General features: G+C 40.3%; 1 protein-coding gene across 1 annotated transcript in view; it reads right to left on the bottom strand.

Moving 5' to 3' along the window:
• Nucleotides 1-18790, bottom strand: part of pth2ra (parathyroid hormone 2 receptor a) — a gene marked incomplete at its 3' end in the record, with an annotated part of 67286 nt that extends 48496 nt beyond the window's left edge. Inside the window, exons 1-6 of the mRNA XM_083922189.1 lie at nt 18749-18790; nt 15054-15159; nt 11926-12036; nt 10970-11091; nt 8309-8406; nt 752-935 (exon numbers count right to left, since the gene is read on the bottom strand). Coding sequence (XP_083778315.1) covers nt 752-935; nt 8309-8406; nt 10970-11091; nt 11926-12036; nt 15054-15159 — 621 coding nt within the window. The 5' untranslated portion in view covers nt 18749-18790. The remainder of the gene's footprint in view (nt 1-751; nt 936-8308; nt 8407-10969; nt 11092-11925; nt 12037-15053; nt 15160-18748) is intronic.
• Nucleotides 18791-22430: the final 3640 nt, after the last annotated feature.

Here is a 22430-nt window from a genome sequence, read left to right on the forward strand (position 1 = left end):
CCGAATAAAATGATTTGCCGAGCTTCCTGCCTGTCATCGTCGCAGGGTCCCTTCCAGTTGCCTACCCCTGTCACTGCTTGCAAGCCTCACGCCTCTCTGCAGAGAGGTAGAGTGGTCTGTGAGAGATAACAAGGAACGGCAAAGAACTGATGCGTCAAGATGCAAGATGTGGGTCGACATCGGTTCTGCTCTCCAGCAATGGCGGAGGCTAATGCAGCTTCATCCGGAGCTAAAAAGAGATGAGATGGTTGAGGAGTTTCTGCTTGACAGGTACTTTTAGTTTGCCTAATCCTAGAACGCAGCATTAGATGTGATAATACGGCATCAAGATGCTATTAGCAATCAGTTACTATAGTTCTGTAATACAATGTTATTTGTACAAGGAAGGTGAGCATTAGCATTAGCATAAGCACTAGCGCTAACGTCACCCCCGAGGTAAAAAAAAACAGCCTTTTCACTTGTGCCGCTCAGTTTCTCACCGCATGCGTCCGGGGAGGAAGGAGTGTAAGAGGTCAGGTAGGGGGAAGAGTGTAGAACTTTGGAGGGAGTTGTTCATGTTCAAATCTTTACCAAGTTCTGTGTGACACGCCAGAAAGGTAAGAATAGCTATAAAAAAAAACTGCTGTTTTTATATTGTCAAAGCACTCAAAGCACTTACCATTTCACTCTTATTCAGGTAAAATAGCCAAAAGTGTAATTATTGGCACTGCCAGTAAGAAAAAGGGTAAAAGGCAGTAGAACTGGTACTTACATATTGAGACTTGTCAAGTGGTGCCACGCTAACTGTCTTCAAGTTGTCCAACAAGGCTGAATCAAAGTCCTGCAGACCAGCACTGGAATGGACGACTTTGTCCTTCAAAAAGATGCTGACTGCTCGTAACATGAAGGAAACAAATAGGTGCATGTGGATGTAGTTTCTGGTGCAGTGAAGACGCCTGCCAAGAAAACAAATTAGTATTCACTTTTTCGAAATGAATAATAAAGAGCACGATAGGAACACTTTTATACTGTAGGTGGTTATACAAGGTTAGTGTCATGGGGATTTTGGTTCAGTTGTTTCTTCTTTTATTTTGAAATTTTGCTCCTTCCTATCTGTGTGCCCTTGTACACCTGTTTTGTGTTTAACCTTGTTAGTCCTTCACTGCTCCCTAAGTTTTCCCTTGCCAATCAGCTCCCTCATCTGTGTGTCTCATTTCCTTCACCTGAGCTTCTCCTGCTGCTCTTCATCCATTTGCCAGTTTAGTTTGTATTTAATTCAGCTTGTTGAACAAGCGTCTTAAAGTTGTACTAATATGTAAGATTTGAGATACGTTGGGACATGTAATTGCAGGTGAGCCTGTTCTTTCAGAGCCCTTCATCTTGTCACGTTCACGGTCACTCTAGCTGTGTCCAAAATCATTCCCTCATTCACTCACTCACTATTCCCTACATAGTGTTTATTAAGTAGTGCACTATATGGGGACTAACCAAACAAGATTTCGGACACCACACAAGAATTTTCAAATCGTTGTACATGCGCCGGATATATGTGTGACAGAAGCGGGCGCATCCAGCATCATGTAAACAAACAGAGCTGTAAACTTATTTTTCAGTCTGTTCATGATACAAAGCTGCACCCAGGAGGACGGTAAGGGTTGTATTGATGTAACATGTTAATTTCAATGTTAAATCCCGAATAAATTGTTGAAATTTTGATGGTGTTAAAGTGTGGTTTTGTTAACAATGGTTGTGTGTTCTGATTGCGAGCTGTAATAGCCCACGGTTCATTTATTTCACGAGCGAGTAACAGCAGTAAGCTCTCCTCTCCTGCTTCTTCTTCTCCTCTGGTAAAACATGACCGTATTGCATTGTGGTATGCGGGAGTACAATGTAGTGTACATCGTATGTACGCTCAAATAACCTGTGCATTGTGGGCATTTTATAGTGGACTATATAGTGAATGAAATTAACCACTGAGAATTCGAACACCACTACAAAATGGCGCATGCACTATATAGTGCACTACTTCTATGATAGGGAATGATTTCAAACAAAGCTTATGTGTGTTGACTATTTATTTATTTTGTAAACTTTGACACACATACACTCTCTACTTCTAGCCGGTCTCCTATATGTTACCCACTTAAATTCATACACACACACACACACATGTTCCTATTACACTTCTGCCCTTACTACAAGCCTGACTTAGATGTTGCAAGTTCCTGATTTCCGATTACAATTGAAGTCAGCATAACTGTTATCAACGATCTTGGTTGACAAACCAACCACCGTCAGTAGCATCACCAACATGGCGGCTTATTTACATCTAGCAAGGGAATGCCACTATTGTTTTAGCTCGCTCTTTGATAGATAGTAACCTAAAAGACAAATGAAAATATGAAAATTTTTTGAAAGCAAAATATTTTTTAGCCACTGCGTCTTTTATGTTTGCTTGTGCAAGGTAAATGTAATCTGTTTCATCATTTCATCAGGTTATGTCGTTAATGTGCTTACTGGCTAACTAGCGTCTCTAATCCGTCCTGTAGGTCTCCGGTTTTCATTTTTGAAGGACATATTCTACCTGCTGGAATATTTTTTTTTTCTTACGTAGGCACAGAATGTTCATGCTAATTGGCCATCCGCTGAAGTCTTTGCGGTGTGTCGAAGTGCTACTTTTTAGGCGAGACACAGTCAACCTTTGTAGCCACTAGTTCTATGAATTCAGTTTGATGTGTGCCTGCCTTGATTAGCAGTCATTGAAACCTTGTATTAAAAGTATGTTTGCACACAAATAAGTACAATCTTAATTACGTCTCAAGGGAAACAAATTGTCAAGTAACATGGTGAAATGGGCACCATTTTAAACAGGGTTTAACGAAATGACTTGGTTAGCTTTAGAAAAAGATGGTGGAATATGTAAGGTACATAAATATGTCACATAAACAAGTCATTGTTCCTGTGTTTGACTGATCCGTCCGCCCCACCGTCCTCCCTACTTAACTTTGATAAGCAATGTATCTGTAATACGCCTCAAAATGTCAACTGAGAACGCAGTTTTGTTGTACGGGAAAGTCATTTTTAATTATTGTTAAAAAAAAACATTTTATGTATTATGATGTCAACATCTTCAGTTTTGAATGACTGTTTAATCTCTAATTGGATCTCAAGGAACCTCATCTGAACCCGATCCCTGTCCACTTGTATCTTTTCTGCACTACAGTTCTGTTCATACCTGTTTTAACAGTCTACTGCATGTTTACATTGTTTACATCATATACACCTGTTCACATGTCTGCTTACATCTGATACACGCATGTCTTTCTACATCTCATGCCGACGATGTTCTCTGTATCTAACCTGTACTAACACACTAACATCCTGACACTTATTCTAACCTGTACTAACACACTAACATCCTGACACTTATTCTACCTGTACTAACACACTAACATCCTGACACTAACTCTACCTGTACTAACACACTAACATCCTGACACTTATTCTACCTGTACTAACACACTAACATCCTGACACTAACTCTACCTGTACTAACACACTAACATCCTGACACTTATTCTTCTTTTACACTTTATTCTTGTTGTTAGGTTAAAATGTTTTGTATAGTTGCACTGTCGTTATTTGCTGCTCTGTGTGCCCCGAAATGCCCCCCGGGGAGAAATAAAGTTTTTGAATTGAATTGAACTGAATTGAATTGAAAAGGATCCGTTATGGACTGTAGAAAGCACTGAATGAGATATTAATTATTAGATACATAATTAGGGGTTGGATAATGAAGAAAATCAGCACTGTAATAAGCCAATAGTTGAATGTGATTTGCTACATTTCAAGTACTGTAGCTAAATAAAACATCATGTTGGCTGATGCACATTGTTTACAGTCACAGTATCTCTAAGGAGAGGCAACAAGAGTTTATGAATAGGTAGAGCCCAAATAAAAGATATGTACGTTGCTTTATATCAAACACATGGCAGATAAGACCTGTTGCTCTTTGAAACTGCATCTGATCCAGAAAATGTGCTGTGTTTGAAGTTCTCCTATTCAACCATGAAGCTTTGATCACCAGTTCTTTCCTTCCTGACATTTGTTGTTGTTCACTGACTTAACTTTCTACTTCCATTTTTCCTAAAATCATGCAACCTACTGTTGTTGTAAAAATGCTTGGAATCAAAACTGTTCTTCTTACACTACCCATAATCAGTGACAAATGGGTACATTCTTTTTGTAGGGGTGTTGGGAGAAGTTCATTTTTAAAAGAAATGGGCAACACTGGTGTGGTCCCAAAGGGTAAAATTGCCTCAGAATAAGTTTCTTGTGATCTCAAATCACAGTCATTAGTCTCTCCATAGCTAGTCATAGGTTGTGGTACAATCGGCAGCCCTCCTCTTATTATTATAGTCTGTTTCTTTTTATCTCTTGTCTTTCCCTGTAAGTAGGACAAGTTCAGTGGACTACAAGCGGGCAGGGATATCTAAAAAGCTATTGAAGTGCTGGTGGGTAAATTACACTTCAAAATTTATTATAAACCTGGAGAGCTTTGCCAGTGGAAATACATGAAAAACAAAATTAAACATTTCACCAAGAAGGCTACTTGTTTGGTGCACAGAAAAATGGCCATGTCTTCTCTCTCTCTCAAGTGCAAGTGGAGGGGATTAAAGCTTTGCTTTTACATCAATGCTTTGTTCCTATTATCTAGTATTTCCATTCAAAAATGTCAAAATTCAAGTCCAAGAAGAATTTTGTCATCCCGATTCCTGTTTATACCTACAAGTCACAACTCAAGTAGTGTTCTCTGGTTTTTCTCCTGATCCCTATGGGCAGTTCTGAGCAGTCACGCCAAGCGACACATAGCCCATTCAAGAGCAACAGAAGTTTTTAAATATAACCACAAATTTCATTTGCAGGTTCAAACCCTTTCTTGGTTAACAGAAGGAAGCGGTTCACCTGCCAAAACCAAAACCGCAAGCAGCCTTTCCATGATGTACATCAAATTTAGCCTTGATACAGTAAAAACAAGAAAGCATATGTCATATTAAGGTTTTTCAAATTATACAAATTAGCAAACATCCATCACGGTGGACTTTTATTGTCCAAGAGCCTTTTTTTGAAGAGCCCATATGTGTGCTTACTTAAGTGAAACAGACTGCTGTGTGCAGGCCTTGATTTACATTTTTGGGGGTTAATTACAGGGCCACCATCCGCCCGATTGGGATCATATTTACTTAAAATTGCTAGTTATTGAGAGTTTTAGCTGATTCAGTTATTACAGTAATAAAAAACCAGCACAAACTCAATGGGGCCCCATTTCAGAAAGCAGGATTAGTGAAAACTCTGGGGGTTTTTAATCCTGAGATGAGGGAAGTCTGGATTTAGATAATTTAAACTCTGAGAACCTAACCTGCTCTCTAACAGGTTTTTGTGTCCCATTGCAGACACAAAATGGGCGTTCTTGTGTTATGACAGAACCTGGACTGATGACGGATGCTGGAACCTTCTCCATAAATTCAGTCTGTATCAAAGTATGCATTGAAGCCCTCTAATTGTTTACTGTACAGTATGCCATTTAAATCCTGGTTGGATATTAGTTTGTGACTCAGGACTATCTAAAGGTATTGCTTTTATTATCTGTCTGTCATGTCTGTAAACAGCAGGTTTTGCCCTCGCATTCAAATACAACTCAGAGAATAAAAGCTCTGCGTGTCATTTTTTTTAATAACACTGTAACTCTGTGCAGCTGTCAGTTTGTCAGCCCTAATACAATGTTTTTTGCACATTGTGTCTCAGTCTGAATAGAAAAAAAAGTATGAAATTTTAGACACTGTCAATAAATAATTATCTATTACTTGTGATGTGACTAGTCACAATGATAGAACAAAATTCTATAATATTGGAGATTGTATCTAAATATTTCTGCAGGTGGTGCAGCTAAAGAATTTATTTTAAAAGTGAGTTTTTAAAATAGACTGAGTCTGAATTAAGCAACGTCCCACGAGGGAGTGCTTTTGTGCTGAATATCTGCGGCACTCATGCCTATGGAAGAATCACACCAGTTCTACAAGCTCATTTTATCAGTTACTAGTAATAAGCGACAAGAGATTGTGATTTGTTTGTTTATTTAATCATTTATTTGCAACTGGAAGGGAGACAAGGCTTTTACCAGCCAACAAGGCGTGCAGGTGAACCTACATGCCCGGATGGGAGCATCCTGGCCGGCTACATCCTGGATGGATGGGGAAAGTGGAGGGTCGTGTGCCTTTCCACACTGGATGTGGAGGATATTGAGGATGTGTACATATTCACGTTCATGACAATTGGAATGCTCGCCTTAGGATGGGGAATGTTCATGCAACATCAGAAGCTGAGAAAGATCGCCGCGAAGCAGACCAGTGTGAGGGCAGACAACGCCACAGCTCAGAGTGCTGTGGTTGGGATGCGCTCTGACATCTCCGCACTTCAGGAGTACGTGGCAAGAATGCAAGCTGGATATGACAGAGCTAAGTGCGGCCAAAGTGGCAGAAGAGATGGATGATTTAAAAAATAAAACAGCAGAAACGGGCTCTCACATCATCCCAGCTAATAATCAAATCAATGAAATGATCTCTGTTGATTGGACCACTTTGTGACTTTGTGACATGCCAGGCAACAAGGAAAGACTGTTGACGGATTAATATGGACACTTGTGCAGACACACACAGAGTCTGGTTGACTGCCTAAAGCTGGACTGCAGCTCAGATTACTACCTGCTGTTGAAACATCTTATGTCAATGTCGTAAGAAAAATAGCATGATGAAGATAATGTATTCTGTGGGTAACAGGAGCGGAACCAGATAAGCTTCAGCTTCTCCCACTTTCCCTTTCGGACATGTGAATTGTATGATTTAAACTAAGATAATGTGTGATGATGATAGATCGAACTGACATGCCCCAAATAAACAAATAAATAAATAAATAGATAAACACATAAACATTTCCTACAAACTTCTCTACTCTACTACTCTGTATCTGCATATTACCGCTACCTTGTATCATTTACATTTAAGTGAATGTTTCCGTTTCTGAAATAAGAGTCTGTTGACGGACGCTTTGGTGGCAGGATGTGTGTATCAGAGTTAACAGCTCGATCAGATAGCTCATTGCTCCATCGTTGCTGGCTCTCCATAGATGGTCTCTAGTAACTTTTTACGGAGCTTTCAGACCTGCAAAACAAGATTTGTTTAGATATGTATTTTACGTTCTGCGACACATCATCTATGAATCGAAATTGACAGCGTCTGTTGTGTCTATTTATAAAAAGCAACTCACCTATGCCCATCAATGCCATGATCTCCCCCGCCTCGAGTTCCACATCAGACAGTTTCTGTATGGCAGTGGCTCTCAGGCTGTGGTTGGTGAAAGACGTGTGTGTCCCTGCCTACTTGCATATCCTGGGAAACATCTGTGACAGCTGGTTTACTCCAAGGGGAACGGCGGTATACCAGAAGCTGTCTGTTGCCACTGTTACCCTCCTTGGCTGCACATACAAGGCCTTTGCATCAGGCTGAATTTTCTTTAGGTATTTCTCAAGCGACGCTACCTGGCAGAGAGCATTTCCTCGCTCCTCACACATAGCGCTCCTCCGGTTCTCTCTCTCTCTCTCCAGTCTGCGCACAATCTACGCGCAGTTTGGCAGTGTCGTGGCCTTGATGTCTCGGGGAATGTGGTCTTTTTGTTTTTTGACCCCGGCAAAGGTTAGATGGTGGCTACCCAGTTTAGTTGCATACTACCTGGGTTGGCTGTGGCCCTATACTTCTGCCCTTTGGTGGCTTAGGTTATACAAATGTAGGTGGGCCACTGCATCTGGCCATCAGCCAGTCAGGGACGGTGTTGTTAGGTCGATGTTATGTCACGACAGGGCATTGATTCATTGGGCTCCACCCACTGTACCCACAGAGTCCAGTAGAGGGTGGAGTCTGTGTGACATAGAATAAAGGTTATGATATTGGAACCTTGGTTCTTTTAGCACAGGCAGAGCCCTCTACCCGGGGCCTAATCGCTCCTGTGCTGCTTGCTGAAAAGGGTGTAGGATAGTAGACAGCCATGTGTACGGCCTTATATAATGTGAGGTCTGCATATATTCAGGTAGGAACATCCGGCTACATTCATGCAAATTTCAGTGGGTGAATGCCTGATAATGGAGGAGCGTATTACCCATAGAGGACCCAGCCTACACTAGAACTACTGATACAATATTGTAACCTTAGTTATTTCACCATTGTGTGTGTTTGTTAAAAATATTACACCATTTAAGCATTAGAAAATCCTCTCTTACCTGAAGTATCCAATGATGAAGATGGCCACTAGCAGAGAGCTGAAGGACACAGCGTAGCCAATGGTATACATGACATACAACCGCTCAAAAAAGTCTTGCTGTGAACATAGAGAGAAATGGCATGGTCCAAATTTAACACCCGCCACTCACCAAATGTAAGTTAAGAAATCTACATTGGCAGAAAAAAAACAAAGTGAGGTCAGCTGCTATTGACAGGTTGCTGACAAGGTTATTACAGAAAAAAAATAATGGCACAAAAAATTTAAATATTTCAGAGCTCCCCCTGAATTTCTCACATGAGGCTGTGAAGCTCCCTGTACTTTAATGACATTGTACTGTATCTTATACGTTCTTACGGTCGATTGAAAATAATTTTGCTGTCAATTTTTTTTTCAGTTCACCAGCCATTGGCAGATAGAGGAAAAAGTCAATATTGGGCCGTGTTTCAAGGTGAGATAAAGTTTCAGTAGAGACAAATACCGACTCACGGTTGCTAAGATAAACAGGATGCTGCAAAGAGAACAATGAAAGCAGGGGGTCTAATCATTTGTATTAACATTTTACACAAGAAGATGAAAGAATAACTGTTGCAGTAAATAGTTAAGCTAATAATGATGCTAATGCTGCAATAAAGCATAAACATATGACACATTAAAGAACGGATCAGTAACTCATTCCCAGAACTCTTACTATGTCAGTCTGAAGTACCAAAAAAAAAGAGAAGTAAGAAGTAAGCGGCAGTCTTAAATCATTAGTCTCTGAACACCCCCAAACTAGAGACAACATCAGAAGTTCTAACAAAGCAGCTGCTTGTGTGAAATCTAAGATAACGTTGTCTTTTCAAGCAGTGCTGGGACTCAAAGGAGCAGCTGATACCATGAACAAAAGATGGAGATAGCCCACTCGCTGGTGATATTTCTTTGCTTTCACATAACAGATGACAGATAGTCCTTCAAGCAATAGCGTTGCTTTGATGTGTTGAATATCAAAAGGTGAAGTTGACTCTACTTAAAAGTATTGAACATTTGGATGTCAAGTATTCTTAAGGATATTCATATTTTGTAAGCAAATAAAATCCAGCAACCTTTTAGGCAAAGTCAAAGCAGCAGCAATTCATATTTTTCCAAGTCAAGTGTGAAGTCTGTGGGATTAACATTTTCAAAAACTCTTTGTAGATGGAAACATGGTGAATCAAAGCATCTACTGTGTGTGTCAAGAAATTCAAATTAGGGTATAATAAGTGTGATGTCTTAAGATACAGAGAGACTCAGAGTGAGTCTGTTTGAAAGTAGTATTTCTATAAATCACTGCTTATAGTTTTCATCTCAACTCTGCTTTCTGCAGAAATGTTTTCTAAACTGAAGAAAGTTACATGTTTTTATACATGTGTCTCAGAGAAGTCACGTCGTCTCCTCTTAGATCAAATAAAAAGATTACAAAATGTGCATAGGTATCTACTTGAGTCGCAACTATTCTTAGCAGTCTCTAGTGAAGTTCAGCCCTTAGGCAGTTAAGTCCAAAGTAAAGGCCTCTGCACACAAGTCCATGTTTTTCCTCCGAAATTGTTACCCGTTTAAAAATAAACACAGCCTTACATTGTGACCATAACATTTACACACTGACTTCCCAACTCAAATTTGATTGATTTGAACCCATTAAAATGATCAAAATCTGAACTCTTTTAGAATGATAAGACACTATATACCCCTTAACGCAGCTAAACGGTTCATGAGTCGTAATTCCACCATGTGGACACTGTGTCACATTGGTTTCATCATCCAAAATGGCACTTGATAAAATCATTCACGTCCCGTCAAAAGATTAGACACCAGTGGTTGTGTTCTAGGCAACTAAACGTTGGCTTATTGGTAATGTCATTCCTTCATCAGCCGCGTTTGGGAGTAGTGCTATCCACTGCGCTCATGTCATTTATTCAGTTGCTAGCATACCATGACTTTTATTAAGATGGAACCACAAATCCTCCTCACTGCTTGACTACTCCATTTTGACTCTGAATAATACAATTCCCCGAACTCAGTGTGCAAGGCCTCTGTGTGTAATGTTTTTCTGCACTTGAGTTGACCTTATTTTGTTTATTGCTAAGAGTAGGAGGAAGAAGTAGAAGAATCTAACTGGAGTGCTACATTAGCGGTAGAAGAGCACATTTCCTTAGAATAGGGGTTCCCAACTTGGAATTGGTAACCATGAAAATACAAGATACATTTAAAGTATGGGGAGATGATTACAGATGAAATAATAACATTTTTAAAAAACACAATCCTCCTTCATATATTACTGCCAACTTATCTGTAATTGTGTTGTTTTCCTATATAATATTGGCCTAGAAAAATTAAGAGATACAACAATGAACTACACACAGCCTTTGATAAGGAATCAAAAGTTGCCATTGCTTCATATTGAGGGGAAAAGGCTGGTAAGAGCTGTTAATTTGTCAGACAATCATGTGAATTTGAACGTCCATCCCAACAGCCAGCTTTATATGAGATGAAGCACACACGGTTGCCTAGCATCTGATTTCAGTTATCAAAGAACATCTGTTCAGTCAGCCTTAATAACATGTCTGTCTATGTATGTATGTGAACAAGGTCTAGTTAGTTCACCAAATCAGCTGCTGCCTAGATATTTTACAGTCATACTCACTCTCCCTTCGTCATCAGTAGGCTGAAGGAAGCGCAGACACTCTGAGTAGTTGGTCCATGTTTTGTTCAAGCGATCGACAAAAACCCAGGAACCATTGACGTCACACTTCCTGTAAGCATGTCCTGTAAACACATACTTTGACATGATTTTGGACATTTACAACACAGACAAAAAATGACTTGGTCATTAAAGCATTTCATGCAGGTGGATCTTGTGAATTTTGGGAACTTGCCAATCAGTATAGTAAAGTGATTTTCTTTTTACCAGCTTAATATATCGAAGGTCCTGCACTCCCATAGTAAACCCACACAGGTGAATTGGATTATTTTCGGCCAATCAGACACCTTGTCATGACTGTGTGGATGCACACTAAAAGTGTTTGATTAATATCACCCTGACTCCTGATAGCTTTGTTGCAAGTGTTAGCACAGGAAAACCACACCATTATCCTCCTTTATAGGCCTTTTTCACAGAGGACGTTTTGACATGTCACAATAAGGAAATTGGTACGAATGGTCACATTAATGATGGCTCAATTCCATACTAGAGTACTGACACTGTCAGACTTGGACATTTGAATCGAACAGAGTTATCATTAATGTTATTAGGAACACTTTTCCTTTTCCTGGGACAAGTCCAAACATCTGTTGCGAACAAAGTGCACAAAAACCAGTGACCTCACATAATTCCCATCACAGCTCCCCCCATCTTCACCCCAGGCAGATGTCTAATTAGCCAGAATTTTTAAAAACCGATGTGTGAGAGTGTAAGCCCTTGACAGAGTAGACATATATGCTTTAAAATATATGCTATAAATAAGTCATGCAAAATGACTTATATTACAATATATCAATAGCATAAACAGCCTGAATGTATCTCTACATTTAAAGTAACATGTACTCTACTAGTTCTCAGTGATGGTGATGGTACTTCTGCAAAAAAAAAAAACTGTTAACCTTTGTGATTGAAGTCATATATGTAAGATGGGCAGGGAACCTTGGCAACCAGCCCAGGGGAGCCATGAGGCCAACAAATAAGACCATCCCAGTCTGGAGGGCAAACCTCATCTACAGGGAGAAGAGTAAGTAAAAAATAAAGGTAAGGAAGCACATATACACATACTGTCTTCTGGTATCCGGTCAATGGTCATTTTCGTGCTTTATTTTTGCTGGAAACCTGTATTGCTACATTGTACTGTGCCAACCCAGTTGGGCAGCTTGATGCTGTCGCTCAGTTCTGAAATAAAATCACTTTACTCATCCAAATTGTTTCACTGTGCATGCTGAATAATAAAAATCCAAACACATTGGTCTGGTGAGAAATGTGAGTGACTTATGGACATTGAAATGGACGCCCCAAAAATAAATGTGCACCTCGAGTGACTCATCTCCTCCCTGCTCTTATCACAAATCACAGTACTTGAATATATAAATTGGAAACCATTGCACAGTGCAACTTTAAAAAGCAATGATTTTTCTATTCAACCAAGTCACATTAGCCACAATTTACCACTTAATAGCCTATTCTTTCAAGAAGCTAAATATGAATCAGTGGGAAATGGTTACATTTGAATATAGCAAATGGTCACTTATATATTTAGAACAGTAAAGTTGAAAATAGTTAAAATCTCACAGTTAATTTGCTAGGCAGTGCAACTTTGATGCCGAAGTTCCCCAGTATAAATTGTACATCAGGCCAGCTCACACTTCTTTAGTTGACCATCTCCTAAATCCCTCTACCAAAGCACTACATCAGCTGGCATCACAAAGCAACCAACAGAAGATGCATGCTGCATAGCTGAGCCACAGCCAGCTTAGGTTTCAGTGAGCTAACAGTAGCAAATGTTAGCCAGCGAGCTGTAACTTAGCTACAGTACACTGCATGAATGTTGTGTTAATTGCTTCTTAACGTTTGCTTATAAGGTAATTGCAAGCGGTGAGTCGGCTAGAACAGCCACCGGAGTCTGTATGAATTTGTTTTTTTGTTTTTAGTTTTTCATTAAACTGGCTGATGTTATCCACTCAAGGCAGTATATTGCTACATTAGGTACCTTGCAATTTTGGCCGGAGTAGCACATTAGCAAGCAAGCTAATATTAGCCACCTGAAACCACAATATATTTCCCATGTCAGTGGATTTTTATCAAACCTCTCCAGGCTTCCGCTGCAGAAGGACTCTGCCGGTTCATTGGTTGACGTTAGCGGACTCCATTTAGCTATCACTGTTGGCTGAAGTAGGCGAAGAGAGGCGAGGGACTCGGAAGAGGGAAAAATGGTGGTAAACTGGAAATACTTGATTTAAACATTTGTTTTGCCCTGTTCACATATGGGGTAATTTTTTTCAGTTAATAAAAAATGTAAAGAAATGTGGGATTGCAAACTATCCAATAAAACCTTCAACCCTAAATTGTCATTTCTTTGTGACTAAAGATACAGATTATACAGACTATACAGATGAACAGCATCACTTGTGTGTTAGCACAGCAGATTTATGGTTTGCCTGCATCACTTAACATTTATAAGCCACAATCAAACCACAGCATATGCCAATTAGGTATGACAACAGAAGCATAATGAAATGGTAGTAGTCTAACAGTGAGTGCACATTTAAAAGCAGTGTAGGTCAAAGTCAAGGAGAACTTTATCTTCCCACAAAGGGAAATTTGTGTGATCATACGTGTTCTGAACAATACCCAGACACAACTATGTCTGGGTATTGTTCATATATGTTCATTCATCTTCATCCATTCATTCATCTTCAACCGCTTGTCCCTGTCGGGGTTGGGGGGGGGCTGGAGCCGATCCCAACATCGGGCGTGAGGCTGGGTACACCCTGGACAGGACGCTAACCACCACACCACACCGTGTCGCCTTATAAATAAAATGTTATATTATTTATTATAAATTGCTGTAGGGACAAATATTTGTCCTTGTAACTTGTTTTTTCTGATTTTCTGCTTTGGTATTCTCCTATTTGATCAACTTCTCCTTGGGAATTTCCTTTGGAGGATGGGATGATGATGGAGAGCAGGACAGGGATGACTTGGTAGTTTCTAGCTTTTGCATAATAAACAGCAATCATCCGACCTGAGTCAGCTAACTTCTGGTTTAACCCTATGCTCACTTGTATTGGGATGAAATAATTCAGTCATGTGGCTTTTCTAGACTTTCCAAATGTTATTAGACCAAATGCTGCAGCACTGGGTCTGGCAATGCAAGACTAAGACCCAGGCAACCAAAGTGTAACAAAAGTGTTGTGTGGTCGCTTTCCAGAGCTCCTGGCAAGATATGAATAAAAGTTTATGAGATGAATATCCCTGCCCCGAGAACATTTGTCCATTTACCATAATGACCAAACTTTGAATCACATTTCTTTGCATTTCAAATTGTAGCTTGAAGTCTCACTTTGGAATGATGGTAATTTTTGGTTGCAGTTTGTGTTGCTTGGTTTGCAGTATCCGATGTTTATGTGCATTTGTATGAACAGACTAAAGTAATTTCCTCTCTCTGGCAGACAGTAAAAACCTTGAGGCAAAAAAAAATACTTTTGAAGATGGAAGCTGTTGCCACATAACAGGTAAATAAATATTTGCATGTAACCTCTAAGGTTTACACTGAACAGTGTTTGTGTTTATTGTGCGACCCAGTTGCGGAAATTATGGCAAACGAGAATCGTGGTTTACTAGGTTACATTATTTTGTTCTACTAAAAAATTGTTTTGGATAAGCATCACATTTTCTACATCTGCCAGCTGCCTGTTGTGTCAAAAACATCAGTCAACAGCTCGAAATGAGATGTCTGCTTTAATTTACTATTGTCTAAAATCAAGTGAGTGTTTTTTTTTGGTTTTTTAAATGACCAACAATTTTGAGTGGGGTCAGGGGTTATGTTGTACATGGCACCATGGTAGATTGGAAAGCAAATGGTCAGTTGTTGAGATACACCTTCTGTCCAAATATTCAAATGGATTTACTGAGTTCCAGCCACTCAAAGCCCATTACACGACCTGCCAACTAATCTAATTGTCACTCGCAATTTGGGTTCTGTCATTTTCTGAAAATGTAACTTTCTGTGCACGTTTTGTACCTGTGGACCCTGGGACAATGTTGGAGAGGTTCTGGTAGCACTGCAGTTTGATTTCATAAAGGATGTACATCTGCTCCTGTGCAGAGAGAGGACCATCCAAATCCATCTGTGGAGCACAACAAACAAGATCAGATCAGATGTCATCTAATCTTAATTGGTTCCCTATCAATGTTAAGTTGAACTTGTTATATTCAAAGCACCGCTAGGCCTGACACAAATACACTTTCACATTGACTTTCACTGTGCAACAGTATTGTTTTCTGCTGTGTAATAGGTATGTCAGTCTCAGGGGGCTGCTAGTGACTATAGATTTTAGACTTGCTGTGTTACAAATCAATCAGAAGAGACCAAAGACCAATTAATTATGAATCAATGGTTAAAGCCCCATTCAAGCGTCTGCTTACACAAGCCTTTCTGTACTAACACTCTTTACACACCACCATCAAGCAAACAACACCTTTTAGCTTCTACTGTAAAGTTTGATGTCTGTTAGTGTTAGAGTCCCATCATTTCAAGTGTGTAGAAGAGCATGTGTCTGTGACAACTCCATCTGTTAAAACATTTCACAGATAGTTTGAAAGAGAAGAAAGGGAGAAGGGGCACCTGTATTTCAACTTAAACTAAGAGAGAAAACAATGTTGTCTGTGCAAACAATGATTAAACAGGAGTATTAAAAACCTTTTTCAAGCATTGAGAACATCATTTTGAAAATTATAATATTTGAGTTTTGCTTTTTTACCTTTAAGAGTGTCTATGTCACTGAAGCCCTGGTTTCATGAGAATATGTCCACCATTTAACAATTTGCGATGGAAAACTGTTGTTCATTACCAGCTTAAACAAACCTGCTGCAAAGTGGGGTGACAATTTGGGAACAGTAAATTCCTTCAACCAGGTCGGGGTCGCGGGGAACAGTAAATTACATGTTCAAAAACCAAATAGGATTTTTTAACAATATTGTTTAAAAGGAAAGGTCCATTTTTAGTAATGGATATAAATCCTGTTTGCTGGCTAAACAGTCAAGCCTCAGTTTAAGTTGAAATATTGTGCCTGTACCTGCTCTCCATCTACAATGGCATCTTTTAATGTTTGATTTGGATGCAAGAACCAATCTGCAGCCTGTTAAAGAATAATGTCCCTTCCCTAGACAGTGTAAGATAATAGTTCAATCCCCCTATGTTATAGTGGAGAGATATGAATTAGATATTATTGCTGGGGTCAGGTATCTGCTCTACTTTCTCTCGGAGGAACACGGCAAGGCCAGGGTAGCTCTTATGGCGTCTTCAATCTCACTCTGGCAGGTTTCAGACACAGCTGTAGAGTTTAATGATAACAGACACTGTCACTGGGTAACACTTTGCATTTCCTAGCTGGTGTGCATTCTTTCATGTTTATGCACTACAGCCAATTGGATGTTTACACATCTCCCCTTTGCTGTCTCGGTCCACCTTTCATAGTATAATAATCTGACCTTTGCTGTTTGAACCTTAGAATTAAGGTGGCCTTGCATACTTATTTGTGTTGACGACTTTTCTGTTCTCCTTGATCAAGTACAAATCAATTCCAAAGAGATTCAGGACTCTGGTACTTCTTCTTCCCCAGCATCAGTGGAAATCCCTCCCTCACACAGCCTGTCTGGATTTTCCAGAAAGAAAGATAACTTAAACTCTGAGTTACTGAGCCCAGGCTAGTCCAGAGTTTTTGTCCAAGAAAAATATATTTGGAGCAAAATGAAGGAAATACAAAATGTTACTCTGAGAAAACAAGACAAAGGCAGCCTTCTCCATCAAACAGGCCCAGGCTCGTCTTGAGTGGATTAGCCAATGCGATTTTGACCTGCTGAAGTTCATAATAAGCCAATAAGATTCTGACTCATGCTGACATTGAGGCAAAAAAGATATGTGCTCATGTAACAAAAAAATACATATTCAGTGTTTCGCATGCAAAGCAGAGGAGCGCCACTGCTGTATTTTGATCTCAGCTGCAGAATTACTTATATCACTTATTCATTCATTATTATTTACCTTTACCTGAAAGGTGCGGTGAAAAATAAACTTTTTTCGGGCATTGTTGGCCAAAACCAAAGTTCTCAGGAGATATGTATCACCTACGAGCTAAACTTTGAGGCTTAATTAGACCTTTTTTTAAGGCGAGAAAGTGTCTGGAGCACAGTACAAAGGAAAGCGAAAGTTCAAAGCATGTTCAAAGTCAAATGCAGTATATTAAAAATGTTTTACCTTATTGATGGAAGTTCCGAAAGGCAAGCTGAAATAAGGTAAAACTGTCTTCTCCCTCTCTTTTCTTTCTCCTATGTAGGAGATGGTAACTCGTATGTACGAGATACATGTTGAGGCTTAATTAGACTTTTTTGAGGGCGAGAATGTGCCTGGAGCATGGTACAAAGGGAAGTGAAAGTATAATAAAAAATGTTTTACCTTATTTATGGAAGCTCCGAAAGGCAAGTTTAAATAAGGTAGAACTGTCTGTACAGGTGCCCCTTCTCCCTCTCTTTCTTTCTCCTATGTAGGAGATGGTAACTCGTATGTACGAGATACATTTTGAGGCTTAATTAGGCTGTTTTGAGAGCAAGTAAGCCATGCTAAATGAAGTGCCTGACGCACCATACAAAGGGAAGTGAAGGATTAACGCAGGTAAAGTGAGCGGAATAGCAAGTTAAGTGCACACCGGGACATTATTTGTACATCACAGTTGTTGCGTCCAGACATGACTGTTTCACAGGAGGTCTGTGTGTTTTAACTGTAGCAGACTGCTGTTGTTTTCAGGTGATTCGAAGAAGATAGACATAAGATTAACAGTACCAGTCAAAAATCAACGCGTGTCCAAACCTTTGACTTGTACTCTATGTCCGTGTGCGTAAAATTACGCACGGAGCTGGGAACTGGATGTTCGCTACCCGTTAATAAGTGTGTGTGTGTGTGTGTGTGTGTGTATGTGTGTGTGTGTGTGTGTGTGTGTGTGTGTGTGTGTGTGTGTGTGTGTGTGTGTGTGTGTGTGTGTGTGTGTGTGTGTGTGTGTGTGTGATGCGCGGACATGCCTTCACGATGTGTGGTCACATTTACAGTTCACTGATCACTCATCATGGGCGGTGTCCAAGCTACACACCTGACGTGACAATATCCTATACGTATAATTAAATCTTAAAGATGAACGCGCCTCCATACCAGCCAGCTCCAAGCTCCGTGCGTGTCCTTTAGTTTTTTTTTGTCGCAGCTCATCGCTTCCAATAGTGAAGACGAATCATTGACCCAGGTACAAACAGTAACTGTGAATTCATGTTTATTAAAAACGCAAACAGACTTCCCGCAGTGCCAAGTCTGTGATAATCTCAGCTGTAGGAAAAAAGAGATCAATATTGTACAGTTTAACAGGTCAGACTGTAGCAGAGCTGTAGAGAAAGAGCCACTGGAAAGAAACCCGAATATACTGTAGCACTAAATATATGCCCCGTACTGTGGTGTTCCTATAGTTCACTCGAGATTAAAAAATAACGAGCCACGTGCTGTTTATGTATTTACTGTCTTAAAGAATAATATTTTTCTAATAATTTAAAGCATTTTTAACAGATAGTCTGACGATGAGGATGTCGTAAAGCAAAACATACGACTTCGGCAGCAAAAAAACAACTACTGTTAAGGTTTTGCTTAAAAATGAAGCAGATGATCTAGTGCGTCCTTACCTGTGCGTCAACAGAAGTCCAGCACAAGACAAAGTTTAACACCAGTATCCTTATGAACAACTTCATAGTTTCCTTCATCTCCACCACGGTGAAAAAATATATGAGCTATATGCTGATTTGAATTCAAGCAACTTTATGCTCGAGATAAAGATCCCCTCTGTTGCCGGCGCATCATTGAGCAAGTTTTGGGCCAAAGCTGAGCTGCCCAGCGCAGTGAGTAGTTGACTTCATCATATTTCAAATTCCACGTGTTTTTCTCCTTCAGGTTCTGCTCTTCTACGCTCGTAAAAGTTCACAGAAATGAGTACCGTGACATCGCTGCTCCTGCAGAGGAATAAGGGCGAAAGAGGATGTGAGGCTCACTTTTCCTCTCCTCGCGCCCAGGTCGAGTGCCACACCCGAGACTGAAATCTCCCATGCTGGCACATTCATTTTCGCCCCAAGTGTCATGATGGAAATCAGCCATTAATCTCCTCAACCCGTCCACACAGCTGGGCTGTGCGTAAATGCAGCTTCTACCATGTAGGCTGCTTTCGCCACGATGTCATCTGTGATGGTCATGTTCTCTCCCCGCCCTCGCGGATTCCTTCGTGACGCGCTGTTGGTAAAAGGGGGGACCCACAATGGTTGTATTTAGAGGACACCCACCTATGTGTTCATCACTTTAGGCAGACGTGTTATTATAGCTCGGGCATGTTTTCTCCGATATACCGTACATATAAATATGATTTTAATTTGAATTCACCTCTCTCTCTCTTTCTCTCTCACTCTCTCTCCCCCTTTCTCTCTTAATCTACTGAGTGACTGTGTAGGTGCTGTGAAAACGTGTAATTATAACAGAATAACAGCATGTGTGGACTGAATATTTCATTCCATTTTCAATTTAATAGCATCACAAATTACAGTATGTTAAACTTAGTTACCCTAACATTGTCTACAAGTTTTTCTTTGATTCAGAGTGCCCAAAGCACTGAAAGAGCTGTTGATGGTGCTGACAGGGTAGGATAAGGTATCAGTTTATGCTTCAGTCAGTTTCGGGCAGTGGTACTTCAGTTTAATAGCATAAATTATGATCAAATTTTGCCAAGATCTACTCTGGGTGCAAAAACATGTCCACCTCCTCTTTCACTTCTTTTTCTCGACTCTAACTAATACACTCGTAATAAAGCATGGTGACCATGAATCTCTGATTATGTTGCCTGGAATGTGGCACAAGGCACACATGGGCAGAGCCTATCTAATGACTAAGCAATTTACTAATCCATTAAGCACATACACCATGACTCACACTGTGAAAATTCCTTTTCAAATGGTAACCGTTGATGGCATGCAGCTGTCGAATTTGTGGTCCAAAATTTATCCAGCAGGAAATTGGTGTAAAATAAACGTACTATAATACAACCTTATATTAGCAAACAACAGAGAGAAGAGACAGAAAGAGACTAGTCAAATTTTCGCAAAAAAGGAAAGAGATTCTCAGAGCATGCACTCTCTCATGAAAAACTGTGTCAATAGGCTGTTATTATTGTATGTTTTTACACCCAGTGATTTTTCATCCACTCAATTAGTTGGAAGAGGTCAACCACTTATATTTTCATGAGTTCTCTTCAGCATCTCTGAAGCGATGGCCTGGGTGGGTTTCATCCATTACACCCTCATTACACCTGAAGTGTTGAGAAACAAGTACCACTTCGCCTCAAAAAAGCAAAGGAAAAATGATTTCTTTGCATTTTTTTTTCGCTTATGATAATAACAACAGTAGGTTGTTTTTTTTTTTAATCAGACCCTAGCACAAATGGTTTTTGGTGGTCATGCACCAGCACAAATGGTTTTTGGTGGTCATGTACCAGTACAAATTGTTTTTGGTGGTTGGGCACCAGCACAAATGGTTTTTGATGGTCATTCACCAGCACAAATGGTTTTTGGTTGTCATGCACCAGCACAAATGGTTTTTGGTTGTCATTCACCAGCACATATGGTTTTTGGTGGTTAGGCACCAGCACAAATGGTTTTTGGTGGTCATTCACCAGCACAAATGGTTTTTGGTGGTCGGGCACCAGCACAAATGGTTTTTGGTTGTCATGCACCAGCACAAATGGATTTTGGTGGTCGGGCACCAGCACAAATGGTTTTTGGTGGTCGGGCACCAGCACAAATGGTTTTTGGTGGTCATGCACCAGCACAAATGGTTTTGGTGGTCATGCAACAGCACAAATGGTTTTTGGTGGTCATTCACCAGCACAAATGGTTTTTGGTGGTCGGGCACCAGCACAAATGGTTTTTGGTTGCCATGCACCAGCACATATGGTTTTTGGTGGTCATTCACCAGCACAAATGGTTTTTGGTGGTCGGGCACCAGCACAAATGGTTTTTGGTTGTCATGCACCAGCACAAATGGATTTTGGTGGTCGGGCACCAGCACAAATGGTTTTTGGTGGTCGGGCACCAGCACAAATGGTTTTTGGTGGTCATGCACCAGCACAAATGGTTTTGGTGGTCATGCAACAGCACAAATGGTTTTTGGTGGTCATTCACCAGCACAAATGGTTTTTGGTGGTCGGGCACCAGCACAAATGGTTTTTGGTTGCCATGCACCAGCAAAAATGGATTTTGGTGGTCAGGCACCAGCACAAATGGTTTTTGGTGGTCATGCACCAGCACAAATGGTTTTTGGTGGTCGGGCACCAGCACAAATGGTTTTTGGTGGTCATGCACCAGCACAAATGGTTTTGGTGGTCATGCAACAGCACAAATGGTTTTTGGTGGTCATGCACCAGCACAAATGGTTTTGGTGGTCATGCAACAGCACAAATGGTTTTTGGTGGTCGGGCACCAGCACAAATGGTTTTTGGTTGTCATGCACCAGCACAAATGGTTTTTGGTGGTCATGCACCAGCACAAATGGTTTTGGTGATCATGCAACAGCACAAATGGTTTTTGGTGGTTGGGCACCAGCACAAATGGGTTTTGGAGGTCGGGCATCAACACTAGCCCTTTTGTTCATTGTAAATAGCTCATTTTAACAACATTAGATCATTTTAACAACATTAGATCCAACATAAACTAATTTTTTTTTACCAACATTAGCTAGCTTCTCTACCTTTACTATAAAATGACAACTCATCCGTTTGTTAGAGCATGTTTTTTAAAAAATTGACCCCACTTTCTTTTGTTGAATTAAATTACATATGTGTTAAACAACTCCTCTGAAATGATATGTCAACAAAATCGTTTGACCTTTGAAAGTCCCACCGATATGCATCATCAAAGGAAGAGGGAATTTTGACTTCCTGATTGAGGGCACACTGAAAAGGCATACTGCTCACAGACATAGTACCATCTACTGGATTTTTTGGGGATTGCACTCAATGGAATCAATAGAGCACTAACAAAGTCGAAAACCAATTTCCCACCAACGACTGCCACTCTAACAACAGTTGTTGGCACTTGGAGCACAAAGGGTTCCAGTGACATCATCGGCCTTGTGAGGTCAAATACCTGGATCTCCAAACCAGATAGTTGGACCAGTCCCAGCCTGGTCAGATGCGTACATGAACTGATGAAGCCTCTTGGATGAGAGGTGAAATTTCTTCCTAGACAAATAACCAAGTCCAGTTGCTTTTTGACTGAAATTGATGACCTGGACAAATGAGAACATTCACAGGCTTGGGATTTCATAACT

Source organism: Echiichthys vipera (assembly GCF_963691815.1).
Source record: "Echiichthys vipera genome assembly, chromosome: 10".
In the NCBI taxonomy this organism is placed as follows: Eukaryota; Metazoa; Chordata; class Actinopteri; order Perciformes; family Trachinidae; genus Echiichthys; species Echiichthys vipera.